The 25,503-nt window shown below is 31.5% G+C and overlaps 3 protein-coding genes across 5 annotated transcripts; 2 read left to right on the forward strand and 1 right to left on the reverse strand.

The window, feature by feature from the left end:
• Window positions 1-6,537: 6,537 nt before the first annotated feature.
• On the reverse strand, window positions 6,538-14,781 carry LOC123193393. 3 transcript variants are annotated; one of them, XR_006497078.1, is made up of 7 exons: window positions 14,314-14,781; window positions 14,157-14,208; window positions 13,987-14,073; window positions 12,706-12,849; window positions 10,304-11,215; window positions 7,192-9,171; window positions 6,538-7,096 (listed from the first exon to the last, which is right to left on the reverse strand). XR_006497078.1 is itself a non-coding variant. In XM_044606362.1 (6 exons), the coding sequence occupies exons 2-6, from the start codon at window positions 14,193-14,195 to the stop codon at window positions 7,303-7,305; spliced, it is 3,051 nt and encodes a 1,016-aa protein (XP_044462297.1). In that variant the 5' UTR covers window positions 14,196-14,208; window positions 14,314-14,781; the 3' UTR covers window positions 6,538-7,302. The 3 variants fall into 3 exon arrangements, 2 of the variants coding, with proteins under 2 accessions (XP_044462297.1, XP_044462298.1); XM_044606362.1 differs by having other exon boundaries at window positions 6,538-9,171; XM_044606363.1 differs by lacking the exon at window positions 14,314-14,781 and having other exon boundaries at window positions 6,538-9,171; window positions 12,706-12,830; window positions 14,157-14,207.
• A 3-nt stretch (window positions 14,782-14,784) lies between these two features.
• LOC123193394 (aldehyde oxidase GLOX1-like) lies at window positions 14,785-17,496 on the forward strand. The gene is made up of 4 exons (XM_044606364.1): window positions 14,785-14,906; window positions 15,305-15,744; window positions 15,824-15,984; window positions 16,064-17,496. The coding sequence occupies exons 2-4, from the start codon at window positions 15,409-15,411 to the stop codon at window positions 17,364-17,366; spliced, it is 1,800 nt and encodes a 599-aa protein (XP_044462299.1). The 5' UTR covers window positions 14,785-14,906; window positions 15,305-15,408; the 3' UTR covers window positions 17,367-17,496.
• A 3,165-nt stretch (window positions 17,497-20,661) lies between these two features.
• Window positions 20,662-22,947, forward strand: LOC123192667 (ABC transporter G family member 20-like). Its single transcript, XM_044605301.1, has one exon. It carries the CDS (start codon window positions 20,789-20,791, stop codon window positions 22,886-22,888), a length of 2,100 nt encoding a protein of 699 aa, XP_044461236.1. The 5' UTR covers window positions 20,662-20,788; the 3' UTR covers window positions 22,889-22,947.
• Window positions 22,948-25,503: the final 2,556 nt, after the last annotated feature.

Consider the following 25,503-nt stretch of genomic DNA (forward strand, 5'->3'; position numbering starts at 1 on the left):
AGTCCGATTATTGATTCTCATAACATGTAGGGAAAATTATGAAATAGCTTTTTTGCAACTTTACAGGTATTTTAGATAAGCCTTATCCAATGGATAAAAAAGTTACTCATCTCAGTTTATGTTAGTTCTTTATTTCATTCATAATAATTAACAGTAGGCAAGCTTTAATTCATAATAAAATAATTACTTTATTTAATATTTATCAAATATAAAATTAAAAAATAGAAAGATTTAAAAAATAGAAAAAAAATTTTGGATTGAAGTATGGCATTCTAGATTTATTTTTAGGGATTATAAGATTTTAAAGTTAGTAGTGCTTTAAGTTAAAATTTATCCATTGGCTCAAATGACTACTTCCCACCTAAGGTATGATGTAAACTCAATTTTTTATTTGTTAATTATTAAAAACTCAAATACTCACCTATCTATTAAATACTATTAAGGATAAAATTATTATTTATTAAAATATTTAAAAAACTAAAAATTTATCACATTTTCTTCTTTAAAGTTTAAAAACTAACAAATTTTCTCTACTCAAAGTTTAAAAAATCAGTATTTTTCTCTAGGATTTTTCCAACTATCATTATCAATGGTCGGAGATGGTGACGGATGTGTTCTCTCTTAGTTGCGTTCCATTTTCATCTATCATCAGTTAAAGAAATCAATTGACAATGACGATGCTCATCATTGTCTAAGAGACAATGATGATGTATCAAAATGGAGATGAAGAACGGTTTTGGTCAACTATTTTTCTCAATCGATGATGATCGAAAATAAAGCAGGATTGAGAGAGAAGCTAGAAAAGAGGGAGAATATTATCGTCTTTGACCACTAACAACGTAATAAAAAAACTTAAAAGAAAAATATAAGTTTTAAAAATTTTGAATGAAAGAATTATTTAATTTTTAAACTTGAGGGTGAAAATGTAATAGAATTTTTAATTTTTAAATATTTTTATTAAATAATAATTTTATTTTTAATAATAATAATAAAATTTAATAGATAATTAAGTATTTAAATTTTCATAATTGAAAAGTGAAGAATTAGGTTTGCATCCTATCCATAGTTGGGACATAGTGATTTGGCCTTACCCATTCATCCATTTTGATGTTAGTGGTCAGGATGAAAAGCTAGAAAGTCATATTTAACGTTGACAGCTCATATTGACAACTCATCTTTTTTATATTGTGAAATTACTATTTCATTTGGTAAAAAAATAATATAATAACATTGGATACCCTTAGGCCGAATGGTTGAAATGTTGTAAGAATTATCTTAATAATTTATTTTTTATTATTTATATTATCTTATTTAATTTATCAATAATAAAAAATTATAATAAATATTGATATGATAGATAATATAAAAAATAATCTAATTATCACATTTATTTTAGATATTAAAAGATTATTAAGATAATCTTGATTTTATTATAATTATATTATTATTTATTAATTTTTTAAAACAAAAATTAATTTATTTTTAATTAATATAATAAATAATATAAAAATATTTAAAAATAATTATATTTAAGGGTATTTAAGTACAATAATTTACTAGTATTTTTTTATTACCGTTAACCAAATACATTAATTATTTATATCATATATTTTTACTAAATTTTATCAAATATAGTAATTATTTATACTCAGTAATTTATTTTCAATATAATCTCCTTATTTTGATAATAAAACATTACCCAAATCAAATATTTTCTTAATATTTTCACAATAGTCATCTCACTCAGTTAACGTGGGTGGTGAAGCGACCAATCATTGACAAAAGTGGAATATATATATATATATATATATATATATATATATATATATATATATATATATAATAATTTTTTCAGTTTGGATTTACTTCACTCTAGAATGAGTTTGAAGTCCTCGTCTTAAACTAAGTTGATTTATCATTTTCATCTTTAATTAAGATGATCAGAGAAAGAAATATTAGAAAGGAGAAAAAGAGAACATGAACAGAGACATCAAAATTTATTGTATCTGATGATAATTTTAAAATTTAAAAGAAAAATTATTATTTTTTAAATTTTAAATAAAAAATAATTATTAATATTTTAAATTAAAAAAATGATAAAATTTTAATGAAATAATATTTTAACATTTTGAAAGGCGTAAGAAAGGACAAAGTGAGAGAATTCGGCAACAATCCATTCATACACAGTGAACAGCAACTTGCATTGATCTTCTGAGAATTGTTCGAATTTGTGTCTTGTCATTGGTTCGTCATTAAAGTAGCTGAGGTGATTGATTTGAGTTTTTGTCGACATTTCTGTCGGCAGAAGACTTCCCATCCCCTGCTATGATGCTCAAAGCCACTTTTATCAAGATGTCCTCTCTGCCGACTTTTATAGCGGCGGCAATTGCACGATAATTTCAAGAGAATGTAGAGACATTTAAAAGTAATTTACGTGATAAAGATTAACATTTTAAACATGCGAATAGGCGATTAAATTTAATCGATAATATTTTAAAACTAAAATTAAAATTTTAATTATAAATCATGGATCGAAAAAGTAAATGGGAAACAATAAAATATACAAATGAGATTTATTTTACTTTCAATATGATTGGAAAACGTAATCCCACTAATTACGTTTAACCATGATAATGATCATAAAATCGAAGATCATAATCTTATAATTTGTTCACTTTCTCTTTATTAGAAATTAAAATTTCACGCCTAATAAATATAATATAAATAAATGATATATAAATATAAAAAATCAAATTTTAATACAAATTAATTAGTTTTATGTAATATAAATTTTAATTTTCACATTTATAAATCTAATATATTTATGACCGCTTATAAGAGTATACAAATAACAATACACATATTTAAAAATAGGCTTAGTGAAATGACAAACCTAATAACTTATGATAATTATATTTGAGAGAAGGAGTTGACAATTAAGATCTCATATCTAATAAATTTAATATAAGTGAGTGATAATATATAAATGTAGGAGATTATATCTTAACACAAATAAATTAATTTTATATAATATAAGTTTTAATCTCTATATTTATAACCCTAATATATTTACAACACTCTTTGTTAATGCATTCGAAATTATTTAACATAATTGAGACACTTTCCCGTAGCATGTATATGGGTTGTTTTAGTTGAAACTGTATGGTATCTAAAATCTTGGTAAAGACCAATGAACAACATCTTAAAAGAATAATGAACTACCGCCGTATCATTCTCATATATCTTGCTGCCACAATTAGCCATCTGATCGCTCTTAGGAACATAGTTTATAAAGCATTCGTAGGTGGGAGTCTTGCTGCGGAGTGGGCAGAGGTAAAAGAGGGCAACTCTCTCAAAACCGTAAGTGGTGTGGTTTTAACTTAATGAAAAACCATTTTACAATTTCTTTCAGAAAAAAAAAATTATAATAAAAATTAAAATTTTAGTATGTAAACACATTGTTATCTTATACGAGGATATAAACATTTATTTTAACGAGAGAAGTGAGAAAATATTCAAACAATATTTAGAAGGCCTAAGATAAATTCTATATATTTTCTTTTAATATGTCTTAAATTTTATGACTAGAGCCCCTAATTATCATCAATTTTCTTCGTTCAACAGATAAATGCAACATCATTTCTATGTTGGTTTTAGCCGATGCCCCTCATAAATGAACCTTATGGAAGCAAAAGTAGTGATATTGACGTACCCTAGCTTCACACGAAGGATTTTTTGCTACCTTTGTGGTTCAAAAGTGGCTGCCGACGGCATTTTAATCAATAAACATCTGTTTTTAATAATGACACATCATTCAACCATATAATAATATATCATCTTTATATTTAAATTATATATTAAAAATATGTATATATAATTTTATTGTATATTAATAAAATTATACATACTCATTTCGAATACATATTTAATATTTTATCGTATGATTGAATAATTTTGAATTAAAAATAAAATAATATTTAATTATATAATGATATATATAAGTATATACATATTTATATTTTTAAAATAGATACACATAATATTATTTATATCTCTATTTTATATTTTAGTGTTTTTGTTCAAAATATTCACTTATCACATAAACCCTAATACTATTTTACGTATCCCTTGATAACTTAGAGTCTATGATAAATCTATAACACCGAAGACAGCATGATGATTAAGTATTATTTTTGAAACCAACCAAACCCTTGGGAAAAAGTATTTATGAATTAGATTTTAAAAAGTATAAACCCAATAGGAAATTGCTTTTAGTAAAACAAAGACGACAAAACCCACCGTGTTACTAACTCGTTAACACTGACAAACACATCTTATCATAAATCAACCCTAACTAATGGGCGACCAAAGAAAAACAAAGGAGTGAAAATCACGTTCTTCAAATGCCCATACTTGTGTTTGAAGTAAAGTGGTGAATAGATAGACAGACAGACATATGTGCGCGCTCCACCATTGCATTACAAGAGTCCAAAATTTCACTAAGTGAAAGATTCGTTTTCAGTCGGCAAAATTCTAACTTGGTAGAAAAAGGAAGCTAAACGGACAAAATGTTTGACCATCAACAGCAACGAATAGTACTAAGCAAACTTACAAAAGAAAAAAACACATAAAAAGTCACAATGCAAGTTGCTAAAAAGCATTTGACAATAACGTTGATATGTAGAAAATGTCTCCCTATCCTCAACGTGCCATGCATGTTGTTTTTTAATTGAATGGAGCAAATAATTTTGCTATACAGTAAAATTACATGTATTTATTTTAATTATATAAATAAATATATAATTGATATATATTATTATGTAATTAGATAATTTTAAATTAATAATAAAATATTATTTAATTGAATAATGATATATATATATGTGTGTATTTATTTATATAGTTAAAATGAATATTCATGTTATTTCTCATAAAAAAGAAGGAACACCTCCAAAATTTAAAATTCAAATGCATTAAAAAATCATAACCCAATATCAATAATTTGTCTTTCTTTCAAGTTTAAAAATTGATAGTAACATAATACCTAACATAATTTAATATAATACTGAAATATAGATGATTATCTACTTTGATTTGATTTGATTTTTTATTAATTTAAATTTGAACTTGATTAAAAAAAAAAATTTACTTGATGGTAAAAAAATATGAAAGATGTGCTTCAAATTAATGCGCGTAGCATTAAACAGAAATTAATACATTGAATAAACACATGTAGGTCCAAGATTAACAAATATTTTGATTGAATAAAGGTCAAAATATTGGACTATGAAAAGCACTCACCAAGTGTCATTGTCAACCTGCTTTAAATGATCGACATAAATATATCGTTATTTAAAAATAATAAAATCAATTAGTATTAGTTCAAGGTTCACGTGCTAACACAAAGAATAATATTATATAGCTAAATGATGATATAATATAATATAATCAGATAATTTTAAATTAATAAAAAAAAAATTATTATTTATATAATAATATATTATTATTTATATATAAAATTATATAAATTATTTATATATATAATTTTATAATAATTAAATATTCACTTATACAGATGGAAATATAATAATCTTAGAATTCTAACAACACACCTCTGGTGAAATGGTGGCCAAGGTTTTGATATATACAACACAAGATTCATGTTTATGATACACACAAGATTCATGTTTATGATACTTATGAGTCCATTATTGTAAATATTTTAAGGGTCAAATTGATTGGTGCTAGATATCACAATAATGTTAAATAATATTTAATAATCAATGAAGTGGCATTATTGTTGGTGGCTTGATTATATCAAGAGTAATACTATGTTTACTTATTTTAGATACATAAATATATACACATTTATACATGTCATCATATGATTAGATATTATTTTATTTTTAATTCAAAATCACTTAATCATGTGATAACACATATAAATATACACATATTTATATAACCAAAATCAATACACAAAATTATCATAAATCCAATTATAAAATGTTTGATTAGAAAGGTTGAACAAAATTAAGTGACATTTTAAAATTTGATGTATATGGTACTCAATTTCAAGTTGAAGCTATAGATTTCTAAGGGCAGACACCTCAATCCAAATACGCATAAATGTTTACCCAGTAATAGGGATCCAAATATCTTTCTCCAGAGGTTTAATTGAGAGATTGAAATTTTCTAATTTCCATGTGGAGAACTCAACTCATATAATCTGGTAAATAAACAATTGGCAAACTGGTCATCCATCAATTATTAATCTTTTAAATGCATGCATTTATAACAATAATTTTCATTTTTAAATTTGAAAACCCTAATCCTTCCAATTTTTTTACCTTAGGCACAAAACTGCCATTGCCATTGCCATATCTCATCTGTACCACAATTGCGATGCAACTAAAATAATCCTTCTTTTGTTCCACAGAATTAAAAATCTATCTAAACTTCACAAATCATATTTAACCCCAACCCAAGAATATACATACTTTTTCAGAGAAATATGATAGCATACTGGGCTGTATAGAAAGAACTCTCTGATGGCAGAGTGGTGGCAATGAAATAAATAGTGGATTCCGATACAATGAAATACAACTCTCCTTGATGTCATCGACACAAAACTGATAAGCATTTTTATCATAAAAATATATAATTACAGTGTAAAATAACATATAAAAAGGGTAATTTTAATCGCCAAAAGAGAAAATATAAATAATTCTTACCCTGTTCATCAACTGTACCTTATTCCATGTCTTGGACCAATGTACAATGTTCCAAGCACAACACATTGCTCCTGCCTCCTGTCCAGCGCTTCTTTTGACAAACAGAATGAGCAACCTAGCTGATGGTGTCAACAACTGGCAATCCTAAAAGTCCATCTAAATTATAAATTTGATGCGAAGAATTGTCAGTCCGGTTGCTTCTTTATAAACCAGAGATTAATCCCGATGCAACTAGGAGACATGTTGCTCATGGAAGCCAACAATTTTAACCAACTTCAGTGCACTTATGGCAACAGTACAGATCATCTCAACCAACAGCCCCTTCATCTAAGCTCAGCAACCCAGAATGGTAGCTCATATTTCTGCAAAATACGTTGAAGATCAGCATTGAGTAATAAGTGGCAACCTCAAATTCAAATCGCTGATTGAATGATATCAAATTGAAGTTTCACTGCACCCTTTGCTTTGCTATTGAATACAACTTTAGTAAATGCGGGCAGGCATGACATTCAATGTAGAATTGCACATTGGGAATCCAATACTAATATGCTGCTAAGAGAAGTTTATTTCAAATCTCTTCACTCCATGCAAGGGATGTTGGAACCTCTGGATCCTTTACAATGGGCAAAGGAGTATTTTTGTTTTGTGTTAAAGGAAGAAGCTTCCCTGAATGTAAGCTCCTTATGATCCAGCTGGATGGCAACATAGGTATATCCCTCTCGAATGCAATTTGCCTCAAATGTCGTGATGCACTTCTTTCATCCTCAGCCACAATTGCTCCCACAAAAATCTTTTTATTGTCAAGACTCTGGACTAACCAGTGAAGAGTTTTAAACACCTGCCCACCTCCATGCTTGAAAATGACTGAATATTTGGTGCAGAAACGTTTCTTCCCATAAAACATGATCCCTACTCTGTCAAAAATTAACTCATAGCTATTGTGAGAAACTACCTTTCCCATTCCAGATATCTCCACATCAGCCTGACCTGAAAGAATCATGTATTTTTCTGGTAGTACAAGTGAGCCAGCTGCAATTGAATCGGTAAGCCACTTATCTCTTAGGATGAAGGCATTCACTGCACATCCATACAAGAACTTCATGGTTTTTAGTTTCTTCTGGCATAAAACTATTGGGTGCTGCTGGAAATTAATATTTGAACTTCTCTTTACCCTTGAATTTGGAGAAGGTATATCCAAGAGAACCACACCCCCGTATTCATGAATTAGTCCTTCTATTTTCTTTTCCTTCCGATTTGGAAGTCCAGTAAGTAGGAATTTCATACCTTGGAATATCAATCTCTTGCCGTCTTTTATGACATTTGCAAACGCTTGTTGGAATTGTGAAGCAACCATTGCATCAGAATACATAGACCTGTTACAAGCTCTAGTATTTGACTTAAAATTGTGTGACGGTAACAGCTTCTGGACATCTTTCATCTGCTGAGGCTCCACTCCAACATCTGAGAAGTGAACTCGCTTCCTTGCTGGACCTTGATTATCAATGGTTTTGCTGAGCTCAGATTGTTCATTTTGAACACCCTTTCTCTTATTAAGCCCGACAGTGGTATCCTGTACTGCAGCCTCTTCAAGGTTTGTATTTTCATTAGAAATGTGAACAGGTTTGGAAGCACCCATGCGACAGCGAGTCCTTCGATTTAAAATAAGTGGTGTACTTTCCTTCAAAGGAAGTAATGGCAAATCAGCCCCGCCTATGAATTCTTTACTGATGACAACAGTATTGTCCATTTCACCATTGTCTCTATCAACAGTACATTTAAACGCAGACTTGAAAGGCAAGTACCTTTCAGAACACTTATTATTTTGATGCCTAATGCCACCCGTACTTGGTTCAAAGGGAAAGATTTCTGCACCACACTCTGGCTGGCACAATCTATCATGGCAAAAACTCCCCTTCTGCAGTTCAGTGTCACCATTGGGTGGGATTGTGCTATAAGTTTTAAGTAAGGTCAACTGCCTTCGAACAGGAGCTTCATGGTCATCATCAGTAACTGTTTGCACATCTTGCCTGTCTCCACTGACTGTATCAACTTTTAGACATGGAGTACTATGCATGGTCTCCACCTCACATTCAGCATTACCATCAATGTCATTTTGACACTCAGTTTGCTGAGAATTGGTATTCACATGAGAAACACTGCAAGGAACAACAGAACAAAGGGGATCGACCAATGATAGAATAGGCGAGCTCAAATCTTGAGAAATAAAAATTTCCTCATCAGTTTTCTTATAAGAACCTTCAAATGGCACACTAGACTGTGAAGCTTTCATGGGACCTATTTCACACTGCTGCACGAAAGAATTTTCGTCTGGGGCAGCATCAGCAGATTCAGATAGAAAGCTAGTCTCATTAACATAAAACTTTAGAATGCTTTTGCCCTTATGCTGCTGCAACTGCACAGGAGTGTCTACTTCCTTCTGTTGGGGAAGAATGAATTAAACAAAAACACCAAGAAAAAAACAACAGTCCAATCAGAGTGAGAGAATAATAGTTTGTACATATATGCTTTTAATGTACCAGAGACATATTTAATGATATTCAAAAAGCTTGAAAAGCAATTTACGATATTCTACCCCAAAATAACGAATAATAAATTAACCTCTTATGAAAAATATAAACTATGAAGCAGGTGGAGCCCAATTAGTGCCACTAGATGCTCAGATCTATATGGAAACTTCTGTTTCTTTTTCTTCTTTTCTATTTTTTTCCACAAACATGATGTGAGAGTTGTTCATAAAAGAGTAGGCCTATGTCTGGGCCAAGGGAATTAGCAAAGTATCAGCAGCAGTTAAACCAACCATCAAATGCATAAACAATATATAATCATTCTAGAATGTACCATTGTTTAGTACCTGCATCCTCCATACAAGCATCTCTATGTTAAAACAAAAATGTACCATTGTTAAAACAAAAGATGAATTATGCTTGTTAAATAAAAATAAGACGTTAGACTCCAAGTTATAGTGAATAAGATATTAGGAATTGATCCTTTATAAACAAGATTTCCTATTTAAACTAGAATTTAGAATAAGTGTTAACCATTAAACTAAGATTTAGGATTGGATAAGGGAAGGAATTTACCTAATTGAACAAGCCATTGTGGGCAAGGGAAAACATGGATTATTTTATTAACATTGTTGACAAAATAGCTCTATTACAGTAGATACCTCCATTCCATTCTAGGCCTAGTGTCTAGGTTGTTTTATTTTGTATTATTTTACCATTTGGTTTTATTTGCTTATCATTCAATAAAACTTCTTTCCATTACTTGCTTATCGCAACTTAGGGTTCTAAAAGAAGAAAACGAATTGAAGAGAGCATGCAAAGACAAAAATTAAGGTAGTCTTAGTGTCAGTGTAAGTTTTATATTGCTTACCCTCCTAACATAAAGCTTTCTGTTATCTGCTAAAGCAAAAGCATTTGCCACCTCAATGGGCATTGAACAGGTGAAAGGGATGACAAACTGAACTGATAAAAATAACAAAGCATAGCCATCTTTGTACATTTAAGCATTTTTGAGAAGTTAATAAAAAGTGAAGGTTGCTTTACCTGTGCTATGCCAAAAACTTGTGAAACTTCCTCAGTTGGTTGACATAACAGGGGATCAACATTGCTCACCAAACGTGAACCATTTAAACCCAAAGCTGGACCAACAGGAAATTTCTTTTGATGAATCAGATCCACAAGTTTAAATCCATTGTCACACCTATGGTGATTTTCAGAAAATGGAGTTTCTTTAACAACAGATGCATCTGAACTACAGACAAGCTTTTCATTAGGACCAACAGAATATAGTCCTACATCTTCATATGCATCAGCCATAGTCAAATCATCTAAGTCAGAAAGCAAATCGGTCTCCTCAATTTCCCTGTCTGGGTAATGAAATCCATCTTCTAAGCCCTTTAAGCGTGCTTGCTTCACTTGAAGAGTAGCTTCAAGTATAGCTGCAGTTGACAAAGCTTCTGAAGCAGACTCACTATTCACTAGTTCATGGATAACCAGGGCTTCGGATGCTGAAATAGAGAGCTCAACTGCATTATGGATATCAGAATATTTATGACATCTGACATTGAGTTTGTCTTTACACTGTCTAGCAGATTGAACACCAAGATTTTCCACAGTTCTTGGGAACGAAGTTTGGGGTGATAAATTTAGGTTAGCATCATCATTGTCCAATTTTAAATGACTGGAGTAATCTCTGGAGCCAGTTGATATTTCTGTTTGTTTCACCGGTAGAACCTTATTACTGTTGGTCCTATTCTCATCAGCAGCTAAAGTTCCATCTTCACTTGTTGACAAAACTTTATTAACATTGGTATTGTGTCCCACACATCGGGAAGTCTCAGCTTGTTGCAATGCCAGAAATTTCATAGAGTCACAATGAGCTTGAGATGCATAGATTTCACTTTGAGTATACTGTGAAGCACCATTTGAAGAAAGATGTAGCCGAAAATGAAAGACCTATTCAGAGGGACATATAAGAGTTGGCCAGTTTCAAACCAAATAATTTCAGCAAGGCAACAAACAATTTGAGAGTTTCATGAAATAAGGTGAAAACATTTTTCTTAGTAGAACATACAGAATAAATATCTACTTTCAAATAATCAAAATTGTACCCCAAGGAATAATTGCAAAAGAAAAAGAGAAGGTGTGAGTCTTCAATTTCCTTTTTCTCTTTTTTTTTTTTTTTTTTCCCTATTGGTATGGGAAAGTAAAAAGGGTTCCATTAAAAGAAATAAACAAAAATGAATCCACAAAAGCATTATGATAAAATGAATAGCAAAGAGGCAGAAACTCAAAATAGAACAAATAATTCAGAACCCCATCCCAACTAATTGAGCAAAGGAAAGTGGTATATTTCAAAATTCACTTCAAACCAAAGACCATAAAGATGGGAAAATATTGCACTTTATCAACAGTAGGTCCACTACCTCCACACAAGAACCCTCAAAGACAATTTGATTCCTCTCGATCCAATTTCTTTAAAGATTGTGCAAAGCCATTATATTAATTGGCAGCTTTGATCCCACTTTCCAAAGCACAATGCTTCTCAAGGAAACAAAATAACCCACTAGTTGAAAAACATACACAAAATTTTGATCAAATTATTTGGAAAGGAAGTAATCTAGGTATCTTCCCTTAATTTCTCAAAGTATACAGAGAAAGAGAAGTACAAAATACTTCATCAGTGGTCTTCTAAAATCTTTTGATGGTGAAAAAAAATCAACAGTTTACACCAGTCAATCACTGAGATGCTACAAGACCAGGAATATTAAGTTAGGTCTTCCAAATAATAAAATGAGATGCCAATCACTATCTTTAGTTTTAGTCAAGCAAACATGCTCTCCAAATTGTATAATTTGGAAATAAATAAGGGGCTTTGACCATATCCAAAAAACATGTATCAAAATTTTAACTTATAGAAAGTACAAGTTTTAGGTGAATAAGCATGATATCATGAAGTATTGCAGGAAAACTAAACAAAGTGTAAACTTCTTTCAAATTCTATTTCTAGGACAGTGATGATTAAACAAGCAACAAATTTACGACAGGTAAGATCAAACTAAAAACTATCTAGACAATGAGCAAAGCTAAAATAAGAACGACTTAAAATAATACTTCTATTCCAGTTGATAAGTAAGCACTCTTTGAAATGCATTTTCCATATTGTAAAATAAAAATAAACAGATTGCATAACTATGAAACTTTAAAAATAACTTACACAGACCATAATTTCATAACTTTACATGGACATAAAGCAATGTTTTGATAGTGTAATGTAAGCTCCTTTACTTATCAAACCAAAACGACAAAAGAATCCCAGACCCATCACAGTACAGCTTGAATTGATTACAAAACCCAATCATAAGAATGCAACTCAGGTATGGACTGCATCAAAAAATTAAATAAAGAAGAAAATTCTTCTGACATATGTATGTTTCAGAATTTACCTTTTCAGAGGATGGGCTAGAACTGGCCAGCAAATTGTCTTCACCAGATAAGAATAGTTTACAACAGTTATATCTCCCTTCTTCACTTGATGGCATATCCACACCTTTTACTTCACATATGTTTCCTTGTAAAGTTTCCAAATTCTATCCGCATAATTATGCACAGCCAGCAGTGAACACTTTAGTAAATAAATTTTTTTTCCAGGACATGTTAGAGGACATCAAATTTCATTCAACATTGGATTGACTGATGATAACGTGAAAAAATTTTCTAATAATAGTATTTTATCCTGATTATATCAGCTTATGGAAAAATAAAAGGCATTGTGACTAAATAATATAAACATATAAACCAATATCTTATTTGGAACCAATAAGAATGTTACAGTCAATGTATAAACTAAAATCAATCAAACAAATTTCCTATTTAAGTTACATGTGACTTGAACCTCTGCTTTATTATCAACATTAGATTTATGAATCATAGGAATGTGATCTGGGGAATCAAATGCTTTTTATAAAAATGCAGCTTCTTTGATCTTAGTTATGTGGCCACAGATCAAGATATATTGATTCAGGTATGTGCTACTGATTGCTAGGCTAATTAAAATCATGGGGGATTTCATATAACACAGATTATAAGAAGCACAAGAACAATCAAAATCAGATAATAACTATTTCAAAAGTGTAGTCCAGAAACACCGGTTAGACAAGCTTATATAAGGTTCAAAATAACATAATGCACAATTATAAGCAAAAGTTGTTACTGTTCTGTTATGAGCAAAATTGCAATTTCGTAAGAAATTGAAAAGCCACATACTTTCCTTCTAGCAATATAATTGTCCTTCAAATAATTGAAAGAATAATTCTATTTACTACTGACATTTTCACGACATATTTCATCAAAAGCTGATTAAGAAAAAAAAAAAAAAAGATCAACATCATTCCATACAAATTTTCATAAATTTGACTCTCAAAAATAAAAATAGGGTCTTTAATGAAGCAAAAGCAGTAAGGAGACCTTCTGAAACGGCACGATGCCAGAATTAGACAGTATTAGTAAACTTTTGCATTGTCAACTACAATCCCATTTCTCTCACAAAAAATTAAAACTAAGAATACTAATAATAATTTTAACAATCGATACTACTCGCTAAAGCTAATTTGTCCCAAATTATTTCATCCACGAACTATTAGTCCACTAAACTAAACAAAAAAACCAGATTTTTCAAGACAAAGGAATGTAAATTTCTCTTGAACGATAAATAAAATGAGCAAAACCTTAAGCGGAGGACTGGTCGTGGTTTGATATTCATTGGATGCTTCAACTTGATGAGGCTGAAGCCAAGCAGGAAGCCAGGCTAATTCCTGTAATTCGTAATAAATATAATTTAATTTATAAAGAAAAATAATTTTTTACTGAACTATTTGTAAAAGAAAAGAGAAGTTACTTCGGAAAATTGAGGTTGACGAAAACCGAAGCCGGCCATAGAACTCTCGACACTGAACTCAAATGTGCCCTAATTAGTCGTAGTGAATTTTCGCGCCAAAAGGAAAGGGAAATAGTAGAATTATTAATTAAAATAACCATAGAAAATGTAATCTTACAATTTTACCCTTGTACATCAGCCCTCTTCTCTCCCATTTACCATAGCAGCACAAAAGTATACAAGTTCCAGTGATGCCACTGCCTTAAGCAACAAAATCGTTGGTCTCCGCCGCACGCCGTACACAAGCCACCACCTAAGCGGACCGTTTATTAGTTTTATGATAATCGAAATTTGATTCATTAAAGGCTCCGCTGTTCAATTCTTCACTTAAACTCAATGAATTCACTAAAGTGGAAGTCAATTGAAGAGCCATCGGCTTCAACACCGCCACACAACCACCAAAGAGAATTCTCAAATGGTACCCTTTTGTCCGACAAAACTGTAACTTGCTTACACGACGTGTCGTATCCGCCAGGTTATGAGTCGCCTCCTACTACACCTGGAGCCTTTCTTGCAACTCTGAGAAAGATAAGTTTTGCTCGTGTTGATTTTAATGAAAAATGATGGGTTAGTATATCTGGTCCTAACAAATTGCTAGTTCGCCACATTGGGACCAGAAATGGAAATGGGAAAAGAGAGGTGAATGTTGGCAAGAAGCTGGAAAATAGCTCCTCAAAGAGGACCTTGATTTCACGACTAATTCAGAATATGGTTAGAATATATTTTCCTATTGTTGATTTTTCCTCTGTATATGATTTTCCAATTGTTGATTTTCGTTTGTATATGATATTATTTCCTTGTATACTCAAAAAACTGATGTTTAAATTCAGGCATCCATCAATATATCATAGAAATAGACAAATTATTTTATACAACGCATTACAGTTTAGATTAAGATTTCAGACCATCTATTGATTCCTATTCAGCAAAAACTTTTGTCGTATAAACTGACTTTAAGAACAACCAACCTTATTTAAGAACATCCCACCAGTTAAACTGTCTGGTTGCAACACCTATCTAACAACCAGTAAAATTATGTCAAAATTAAGAACAACCAACCTTGTTTTAGCATATTTTTTAACAAATATTTCATAAACTTTGATTGGTAGAGAGCCGGAGATTGATGGGAGGGAAGTAAGAGAAACTTATAAATACAGACAGTCTTTTGTGAAATTACATTGAGCATTCAAAGTAAAAGCAACGCCACAGCCCAATGGTCCCAATTCACCAAATCTTATGTTTCCTCACACTTTTGTTCGTATTAGGGCACGCTGATAAACCCTATTCGGACCCTCTTGGATCAACTGATTTTAAGGGAAAATGGGAGTGGATATCAGAAAACTCTGGTGTTTCTGCCATGCATGCGATCTTGCTTCCCAAACTTAACAAGGTTTTGATGTATGATGCTACTGTGTGGAGGATATCAAAGATTCCATTGCCTCCTGAGAAAATGCCTAGCCGTATTGCCAATGAGGAAACCGGTGAATTGGACTGTTGGTGCCATTCTGTCTTATTCGATTATGAAACAGCAAAATTGACAGCACTCAAGGTACTTGAATAATCGTAATTGTTATGCATTTTTTAGTTTATTATTTGGTTGTTAGCAGTATAATGTTTGTATGTGACAGATTGAGCACGACACATGGTGCTCATCAGGAGGCCTTACAGTGGATGGAAACTTGGTTAGCACTGGAGGCAATGGAAAAGGAGCCAACACTGTAAGATATCTCTCCACTTGTGAAAATTGTGATTGGAGAGAGTACCCAGCTTCACTTGCAGATCCCAGATGGTACATGTCTATATATTCTTCGTAATAAATGTTGTTTTTTTAAATCTAATTTGGATATATTTTTCTTCAATCACTGTAGGTACTCAACACAAGTGACCTTACCTGATGGTGGGTTCATGGTGTTTGGGGGGCGTGGTGCCCTTAGCTACGAATACATTCCAATAGAAGGACAGACGAATAAAATGGCCACCTTCCTCCCTTTGCTTCAACAAACTAGTGATAAATTGAATGCTCAAACACAGTTTAACATAGAGAATAATTTATACCCTTTTGTCCACCTCTCCCCTGATGGAAATCTCTTTATTTTCTCCAACAACCGATCAATCTTGCTAAACCCTAAAACTAACCGAGTTGTTCGTGAGTTTCCAGTTCTCCCTGGTGGCTCCCGTAATTACCCTGCATCAGGAATGTCAGTTCTCCTCCCATTAAGACTCAAACTTGGCAAGATGAAGAAGATAAACGCTGAAGTCTTGATTTGTGGCGGTGCACCTTGGGATTCATTTTATTATGCAGAGACTCAAAAGAGATTCTTGCCTGCATTGCAAGATTGCGGAAGAATACAAATCACAAAACCTAATTCAGTTTGGAAGATTGAAAAAATGCCATCACCACGTGTAATGGGCGACATGATGATTCTTCCAAATGGAGATGTGGTCATGGTTAATGGTGCACAAACAGGCACTTCAGCATGGAATGATGCGGAGGGCCCAAATTTAACTCCTGTTTTATACATACCTAAAGGACCAAAGGGCCAAAGGTTTAAGGAGTTAGCTCCCACCACCATTCCAAGAATGTACCATTCATCAGCTGTGATGCTTCCAGACGGCAAAGTTCTTATAGCCGGCAGCAACACTCATGATGGCTACGATTTCAATGCTAAGTACCCCACTGAACTTAGGGTTGAGAAATTTTCCCCGCCATACTTGGATTCATCACTGGCTGGACTAAGGCAACAGATATTGGTTGAGCTCTCAGAAAAGGAGATGAGTTATGGCAAACAGTTCACTGTGAAGGTTACATCAAGCGAGCCCAAACTGAATAAAAATGAAGTAAAAGTTACCATGTATGCACCGGCTTTCGCAACCCATGGCATCTCCATGAATCAAAGGCTTCTCATCTTAGGTTTGGTTGATGTGGTTAGCAAGGTCTCGACACCAGTAGTTCACAGCATTACAGCTAAAGCGCCAAGCTCAGGTGAAGTTGCTCCTCCTGGGTATTATCTTCTTTCTGTCGTTTACAAAAAAGTTCCAAGTGCTGCCATGTGGGTTCAAATCAAGTACATTCTTGCACATGTTATAAGTATATATATTTTTTGTTTATTCTTTTTGCCCACTTTCATTGGGAAGTTGGGAAAAATCGTAGTTTGCCTGTGGCGAAGCTAGAAAGCTGTTGAGATGGGGGCAAAAAAGTAATAATAATATGCTGAAGATGATTCAGTAAAAATGATATATGTGAAAATTTGTAATATGGATATTATTTTTTCGTTATTCACCTTTTATATATAAGTTTGCCTTTATGGAATTATCGTTTGTCGCAATATAATATTTTGCTTTATATATAGATGAAGACCAATGCTATCTGTATCTTTTCTTGGTATATAATTTATATATATAGTGATATATCATAATATAATTAAGTGATTTTAAAATATATATCATTATATAATAAAAATATTTAATCATATGATAATATTTTATCTATGTATATATAAAAATTAAGTATACATAATTTTATTGGTAGATGAATTGCATGGCCTTATCGTTTGCCAAGTGGGACCATTTCTTGTCCACTCCGAAAGTGACGTTACCATTGTTGCTTTTGGAGGGCATTCCTAACGTATGGTTACTATTAATCAGAGTTTCACTTGGCCCGCATTCATGTTAATCAAATTGTGTGACACATGGAAAGTTAAAAATTAAAATTTTTATATTATATATTTAATTTTATAATAAAATACATTTTTTAAAATATAAAAAATAAAATATTTTAATTAATATATATATTAGGGATGATAATTTGGGCTTGACTTTAGAGACTCTGACCCTCCCCGACCTTAATGGGGAGGGGATTCCCTGATAGAAACGGAGATGAAGATAAAAAAAATCTTTACAATTGGAGACGGGCTCGGGATGGGGATACATGTGTCCCCTCTCCACCCCGACCCTTCTCCTCCCCGCCCCTATCCCCGTCCCTTTATATTAATATATTTATTTAAAATACTAATATATTTTTATAGTTTTAAATTATTTATATTTTTCAAATTTATTTAGATTTTTGTTGTGCATATTAAAGGAGTTAATATATTATATTTATGATATTTGAAATAGTAGATTAATTTTAATTTTGCTTAATTTTATTATTTAATATATTTATATTATATTTACAAGGTAAAAAGAATATATTTTTTTTGCAGGTACGGGGAGGGGATTTTTCCCCGCGGGGATGGGAAGGTGATGGGGAGGAGATTTTTTTTTTTTGCGGGGAGGGGACGGGGAATCATTTTCATCCCCGTAGCGGGGACGGGTTGGGGATGGGGATTGATATCCCCTACGGGGACGGGGACGGAGATTGAGATCCCCTCCCCGTTGTCATCCCTAATTTAAAATTTAAAATTTTTCATATATACTCTTATTATATCAGTATTCTATTAAAAAAATTACAACGATGAGTATTAATAATATGTATTTATCGTTGGAAACATATTATATTATACGATATATTTATTATATCATATTACTTTGATATATATTATGATATATATCATTTTTTCTATGTATTATATTATATTATAAAATACATATTATATACCGTAAATTATTAATAACTATGCAATCGCATTTTGAAAATTCTGATTTCTTTTAGTAGATCTATGCCAAGTTCATGAACTGAAAAACGCATTGTTTTCGAAAGCAAGTTACCAAAGTCGTCATGCAATAAACGAAGACAGAGTGAAGGGTTAGGGATTTCTTATGTTTGCCTTCTTCACTAAATTCCTCTCAACTCAAAGACATCAATTCAACCTTGATGAAATGAGCATTTTGAGATTGTGTTGTTAAATTTTCAACAGTGAGTAAGAGTGCCAGCTTGGATTCTATCTTTATTTATACAAAATTGTTTTGGACTATGTAAATATTGAACCAAATAGAAATATCTTCTCCTTATGTTCTTGCACGAATTCTCTCCGTTAGGGTTGCTTTTTAATCTGCAGTATATTTTTGTTGTGACAACATATCAGCATGTCTTAATTTGTAAACTATTGTACCTAATGTTGTTGTAGTTTCTCATTGCAATTTGGACCCTTCTGCAAGATAAATTACGATAGTAATGATTAAAATCTGAAAAAACTCGCATTAACATATTACTATATATAAAAGTGTAAATATAAATAAATAAGATAATAAATGAGATATATAATTTCTAAAATGATTTGGTCGATAATCAAAATATCTATATTTACAATGTTGTTACTAGTCTGAGTGTAATACAAAAATATTACAATGTGGTAAATGCATAGTTGCAACGTCTATTGTTGTTGTTCCCTCTCATTCTCTTAAATATGTTTATGTATAGGATTCTTTGGTGCGAAAAGTACATTTAAACTCTCTTAGATTATAAACTTAATTTGTAATTCGGATTCAATTGGGAGGAAATCATACATATATCAACAACATCAATGGTATTAAACCTTTTTTTTTTTTGTTCCTGTAATTGTCTTAAATCATAAAGCTTTTATGTATAGTTAAAAAAATTTAGCCTTTCAAAAGGAAAAAAAAGGGATTCTGTCCCTCTCAATGAACAACCAAATCTGAATGCTTATATGTTAAGCTTAATTTGTTTTTGAAAGCCTGCAATATGGACAAGAATTATAATTATATTACAAAACATGTAAATTGTTCTTGAAGATTCAAGAAAAATCCAGATTCAGTGCACGCAAAAGATTTGCTTGGCTACAACACAAATTGGATAATTCAGACACCAACTCTTCTAACAAAAGATTACCAGCATGTCTAGATTCATTTCTTTTATATTATGAGATCTAAATAATAACCTAGAAGAGAGAAATCAACGAAAGCTAAGTGTTCAATTCTTTCATAAACATAAACTGTACAAGGCAAATCTCATTTAGTTTAGATTAACTTAAACACGATTCAAACTGTATTTTGTGTCAAAAATCTTAACTATAATCTAGTTTTTTTTATATTATATCTGACTAATAGATTGTACCGAAAATTTTCAAATCCATTATTTAATTTATGGAATGAAAATAATTTTTAAAAAATTAATTAGACTTTAATTTGCGTGTTAGCATTATTAATATCTAAAAATATGTCTCATATAATATTGAAAATTTATTTATAAATTAAAAGCTTTAAAATTAATCTAATTTTACACTAATTTTTTGGGATTCCATCATACCTATATTTGAAAATATTTGAACCCATTTCAATCACATGTACTAACATGAAAACTTTTCAGGCTTGATTTTAGAATAAAACTGTGCCTAAAAAAATTGTACAACTAAAAAAATAGTTTAAGTGGTGTGATTGTTTATTTGTCAATCGTTTCAGATTGTATGAATAAAAACCACACAGATTAAGCACGTTTTTATAAATATTAATATATTAAAATGCGAGATAAGACACTCTTTCTTTGAAATTTTGTCAGTAATCTATTAATGGAATTCCTGGCTAGGGTTTTTGATTAATTTGTGACCTCTCGTACTTTCAAGAGCTTATTAATTGTTACCCTTAACCAAAAGACTGGTGGCACAGATATAAGCACTCATGAGCTCAATTACTTGTTAATGGCGAATTCAGGCAAATCACCTTCAGCATTAGTTCTCCTCAAACATCCATTTGAAACAGAAGTTGAAGAAGATGAACCAGGCCAATCTTCTGCTCAGCATCATATCATCGATATCCACCCTTCAACCACATCTTACGCTTTTGTTCTTTCATTCAACAACTTATCATACGAAATCAAAACTAGTCCTAAATTGGCTCTTCGACTTTGTGGAAAGTTAGGCAAATTTGGTTCACAAGATCAGATTAAAAACAAAATTTTACTGGATGACATATCGGGGGAAGCTCGAGATGGAGAAATTATGGCAATTATTGGAGCCAGTGGAGCCGGGAAATCGACTTTGCTTGACGCTCTTGCAGGCCGCATAGAGAGGGAGAGCCTGAAAGGATCAGTGAGTTTGAATGGCGAATCGCTTCTCAAATCGAAGTTCTTGAAGGTATTATCGGCTTATGTTATGCAAGATGACCTTTTGTTTCCCATGTTAACAGTTGAAGAAACCCTCATGTTCTCGGCGGAGTTTAGGCTTCCACGCTCAGTCACAAAGGCAAAGAAACGCGCCAGAGTTGAAGCTCTAATCGATCAATTAGGCCTTCGAAGTGCGGCGAAAACTATCATTGGCGATGAGCAACATCGAGGCGTATCAGGAGGCGAACGCAGGCGCGTTTCGATTGGTATTGGCATAGTTCATGATCCGATTCTCTTGTTCCTCGATGAACCCACATCGGGACTTGATTCAACTAGCGCCTTTATGGTTGTTCAGGTTTTGCAACGGATTGCAAAGAGTGGAAGCGTTGTGATTATGTCCCTCCATCAACCGAGTTACAGAATTTTGAGCTTATTAGACCAAATTTTCTTTCTATCAAAAGGTCAGATTATGTACAATGGAAAACTAGCTTCTCTTTCACAATTCTTTGCTGAGTTTGGGCGTCCGATTCCTGAGAAAGAAAATCAAACTGAGTTTGCTCTTGATTTGATTCGCGAACTTGAAGCTTCTCCAAGTGGGATCAATGGCTTAGTTGAATTCAATAAGTCATGGCAGGCGAGGAAGATTCGCGATGAAGTCCAGGATCAAGAAAATGTTTCACTTGAAGATGCAATCAAAGGAAGCATTACAAAAGGAAAACTGCTGGTATCAGCTGGCACAAGTAAAGTTCAAACTTTTGCCAATCCATTTTGGATTGAAGTGATTGTTATTGCAAAAAGATTGCTCATAAACTCAAAAAGAATGCCGGAGTTGTTTGCAATAAGATTAGGTACAGTTCTTCTCACAGGACTAATCTTAGCCACCCTTTATTGGCAACTCAAAGATTCTCCAAAGGGCACACGAGGAAGATTAGGGTTCTTCGTTTTTGCGATGAACACGATTTTCTTCATATGTGCACGAGAAATCCCAGCTTTTCTCCATGAACGATTCATCTTCATAAGGGAAATTTCTTATAATACTTATCGCCACTCATCTTATTTACTTGCTCATTCTTTAGTCTCCATTCCTTCTTTAATCATTCTCTCACTTGCCTTATCCCTCACAACTTTCTGGGCTGTTGGCCTTACAGGGGGGTTCTCCGGATTCTCCTTCTTCTTCCTCGTAACTTTTGCTTCATTTTGGACTGCAAGTTCATTCATGGCGTTCATTTCAGGGCTTGTTTCACATGTATTAATAGGATTTACAGTTGCCGTATCTGTTTTAGGTTATTGCCTTCTCTTCAGTGGATTCTACATTTCTAGAGAGCAAATTCCTTCATATTGGATTTGGTTTCATTATCTCTCTCTAGTGAAGTACCCATATCAAGGAGTAATCCAAAATGAATACGGTGGCGAAAGCAAGTGTTTCGTGAGAGGAGTGCAATTCTTTGATTACACCCCATTCATGAAATTCTCTGATCCCGTGAAATTAAAGCTATTAGAAAGCATGAGTGGTGTCATTGGAGCCAATTTAACAAGCTCAACTTGTCTTGCTACTGGTGAGGAAATACTTGAGACACTTGAGGTATCAGATGTGAGCAAATGGAGTTGCGTGTGGATTACTTTAGCTTTTGGGTTACTCTTTAGGGTTTTGTTTTACTTCACTTTGTTGCTCGGGAGCAAGAACAAGAGGAAATGAATACGGAGTGAAACTAGTGGATTTTGTTTCATGAATATCAATGAGTCCATTTATTTTAATTCTTTAATTTACATATTATGCATATTCATTTTGAATACACAAATTAGTATACACTTATATTTATTATCATGTGATTGAGTTTTATTTTATCTTTAATTCAAAATAATTTAATTATATGATAACACGTATAAATATGTACTCATTTGTGTATTTAAAATAGGTGTATATAATTTTATTGTATTTTGATGCATTATGTTTGTATTTAGTATAACATTTTAAGATTAAATTAATCTTGTTATAGTATTATCTATTTTGTTTGCATGATTTATTAAGATTTTTTTAATTTATTATTTTTCTTAATGCATAGACAGAGTAAAATTACAAAAAATAATTTACTTAATATTTGTTTTAAAATATATTGAATAAATGCAGAAACATGACGTAATAGTTTAAATATACATTTTTATTATATTTTGTGGAAAAGTAAAAATTTAAGAATGATTTGTCAAATAATGATGGAGCAAGACTGGGCCTCCAAGCAAGACAACCCAGGTTCAAGCCCGATCTTGTTTCTTCTGTTAATATATACTTAGAATAAGAGTTTCTTTTTTTTTTTTTCAATACCAATTTTATGGCGAAGTACTTTTGGGGAATTGAGGAGACTTAGTGATTGCATGGTATTTGGGAAGTTTCCCATTAAGATTATTAATTTTTCTTGTGTTTTACTTGGAGTTACGCTGAAGTTTCCAGGAAGTTTCATTGCTGTGTTATAGGAAAATGAAGCCATGTGTCTTTAGCGTCACTCCAGCATACAGTTTTACGTGGAAAGTTACTAAAAAATTATACTGTTTTTGTTCAAGAGAGAATCAATGTAGGTAGGAAAGTCACAATCTGAGACGTTTGTCTCAGTTCTGATACCATGTGAAGGATCGAACAATGGCAAAAATTAGAAGAAAAGCCACTGATATTTGTTAGAGCAATTACAGAGAGATTATAGCATTTTTTGATACCCAAACAAATTCAACTGGCTTCCTTTTTCTATTGAAACCATTTAACGATTTATGTTAAGGCTAAATTAACATAACTCTAAAGTCTAAACAGTAAAATTCTTTGAGTTTGACGATTATAATTCAGACCTCTTCATTACGAAGTTCTACAATTCAGACCTTAGCCCAATTTAACTTATTTCTATTAAACCCATTGGATAAGATTTATTACACCCCTTATTTTTAAAAATAAAAAAATATATTTAAAATATTACATCTACTAGGCCCTTAAACATGATTAATTAATTAGTTTATTATGATATATAATATAAGTTACATAATTGAATTTGTTAATGAGCCGTGATCAGGTTCAATAACAATAATTAAGTCATTAGAACTAATTAATGCAATCAATTCTGTAATTTACCTATTTTAAAAGAATAAGAACCCATGTCTTTAGTAATTTATTAGTTTATAAATGTAGAGATTGAAATCTATATTATATAAAATTAATTGACTTGTATTACGATTTAATCTACCACACTTATATTGTTTTTATTTGATGTGAGACTTTTTAATCTCTAACACTTTTCCTTAAATACAACAATTATAAAGTATTAGGTTCATCATTTGGTTGGGTGCGTTGCCACTTAGTATCCATAATCACTTTAACTATTAAACCCATAGTAGACGCATTGCCACTTGGTATCTATAATCATTTTAGGCTCTTAAGTCCACCCATTTGGTTTTGGACTCTAATACTGTATAGAAATATATTAAATTTATAAGTGTAGAGATTGAAACTCATATTACATAAAACTAATTAATTTGTATTAAGATCCAACTTATCAGATTTATATACTACTCATTTATATATATTTTTTATTTAATGTAAAACTCTATACTCTCCAACTATGTCTGAGTTATCAACTTCCATTTCCAAAGGTGTGAATCTTGTGCAAAAGGTGGACGCCATGTTTGGTGACGAAGAAGAAGCCATTAATGGCACGCTTGCTAGTCTTTTCGATAATAAATTAATTATAAGAGAACTTTTTTTCATTGAAATTTTGTCTAGAAGCCCTCTTTGTAATCTCGTTTGATTTTGGATAACCAATGGAGAATTAATCGATTTGTTATTGTGACAAAAATGTTTAGGTCAGTTGCCGCGTATGATAGAGTTAAAAATTAATTAAGCACTTTAATATAAGTAATTTCATTGGTGAAATTCATCTAATGGGGTGAATCATTTATTCCACTACAAGAAAACCCTTGTTTATTTTAAAGATTATTGTTATTTTATTATGAAAAAGAATGTAATTATTGGGAACCCCACGTAGGGTATTGTAACGTAGTTAATATAGACAATTTTACTGAATCTTTTATATACATAATGCGGAAATTATTGCTCAAGTTTTTTATGAGGTTTCCAGACTTTTTTTTCCTGTATTTTAACATGTAAAATTTGATGATTGGCTTATAGCTAGAATGATAGCTTATAGAAATTAACATTGATTGATAAACTACACGCGATAATACTTTTTTCTTATTAGATAATATTATATATATTTATTTTAAATAAAATAATAAATATATATTTATTAATATTATTATATAATTAAATGTAATTTT

This window comes from Mangifera indica, chromosome 12 (genome assembly GCF_011075055.1).
Source record: "Mangifera indica cultivar Alphonso chromosome 12, CATAS_Mindica_2.1, whole genome shotgun sequence".
Classification (NCBI taxonomy): Eukaryota; Viridiplantae; Streptophyta; class Magnoliopsida; order Sapindales; family Anacardiaceae; genus Mangifera; species Mangifera indica.

Coding starts and splice junctions, on each gene's coding strand:
- LOC123192667 (XM_044605301.1), top strand. CDS start 20,789: ATGGCGAATTCAGGCAAATCACCTTCAGCATTAGTTCTCCTCAAACAT.
- LOC123193393 (XM_044606362.1), bottom strand. CDS start 14,195: ATGGCCGGCTTCGGTTTTCGTCAACCTCAATTTTCCGAA. Junction 12,850..13,986: donor CGACCAGTCCTCCGCTTAAG/GTTTTGCTCATT, acceptor TTATGCGGATAG/AATTTGGAAACTTTACAAGG. Junction 9,172..10,303: donor AAGTTTTTGGCATAGCACAG/GTAAAGCAACCT, acceptor CTTCCCCAACAG/AAGGAAGTAGACACTCCTGT.
- LOC123193394 (XM_044606364.1), top strand. CDS start 15,409: ATGGTCCCAATTCACCAAATCTTATGTTTCCTCACACTTTTGTTCGTA. Junction 15,745..15,823: donor CAAAATTGACAGCACTCAAG/GTACTTGAATAA, acceptor TGTATGTGACAG/ATTGAGCACGACACATGGTG. Junction 15,985..16,063: donor TCACTTGCAGATCCCAGATG/GTACATGTCTAT, acceptor CAATCACTGTAG/GTACTCAACACAAGTGACCT.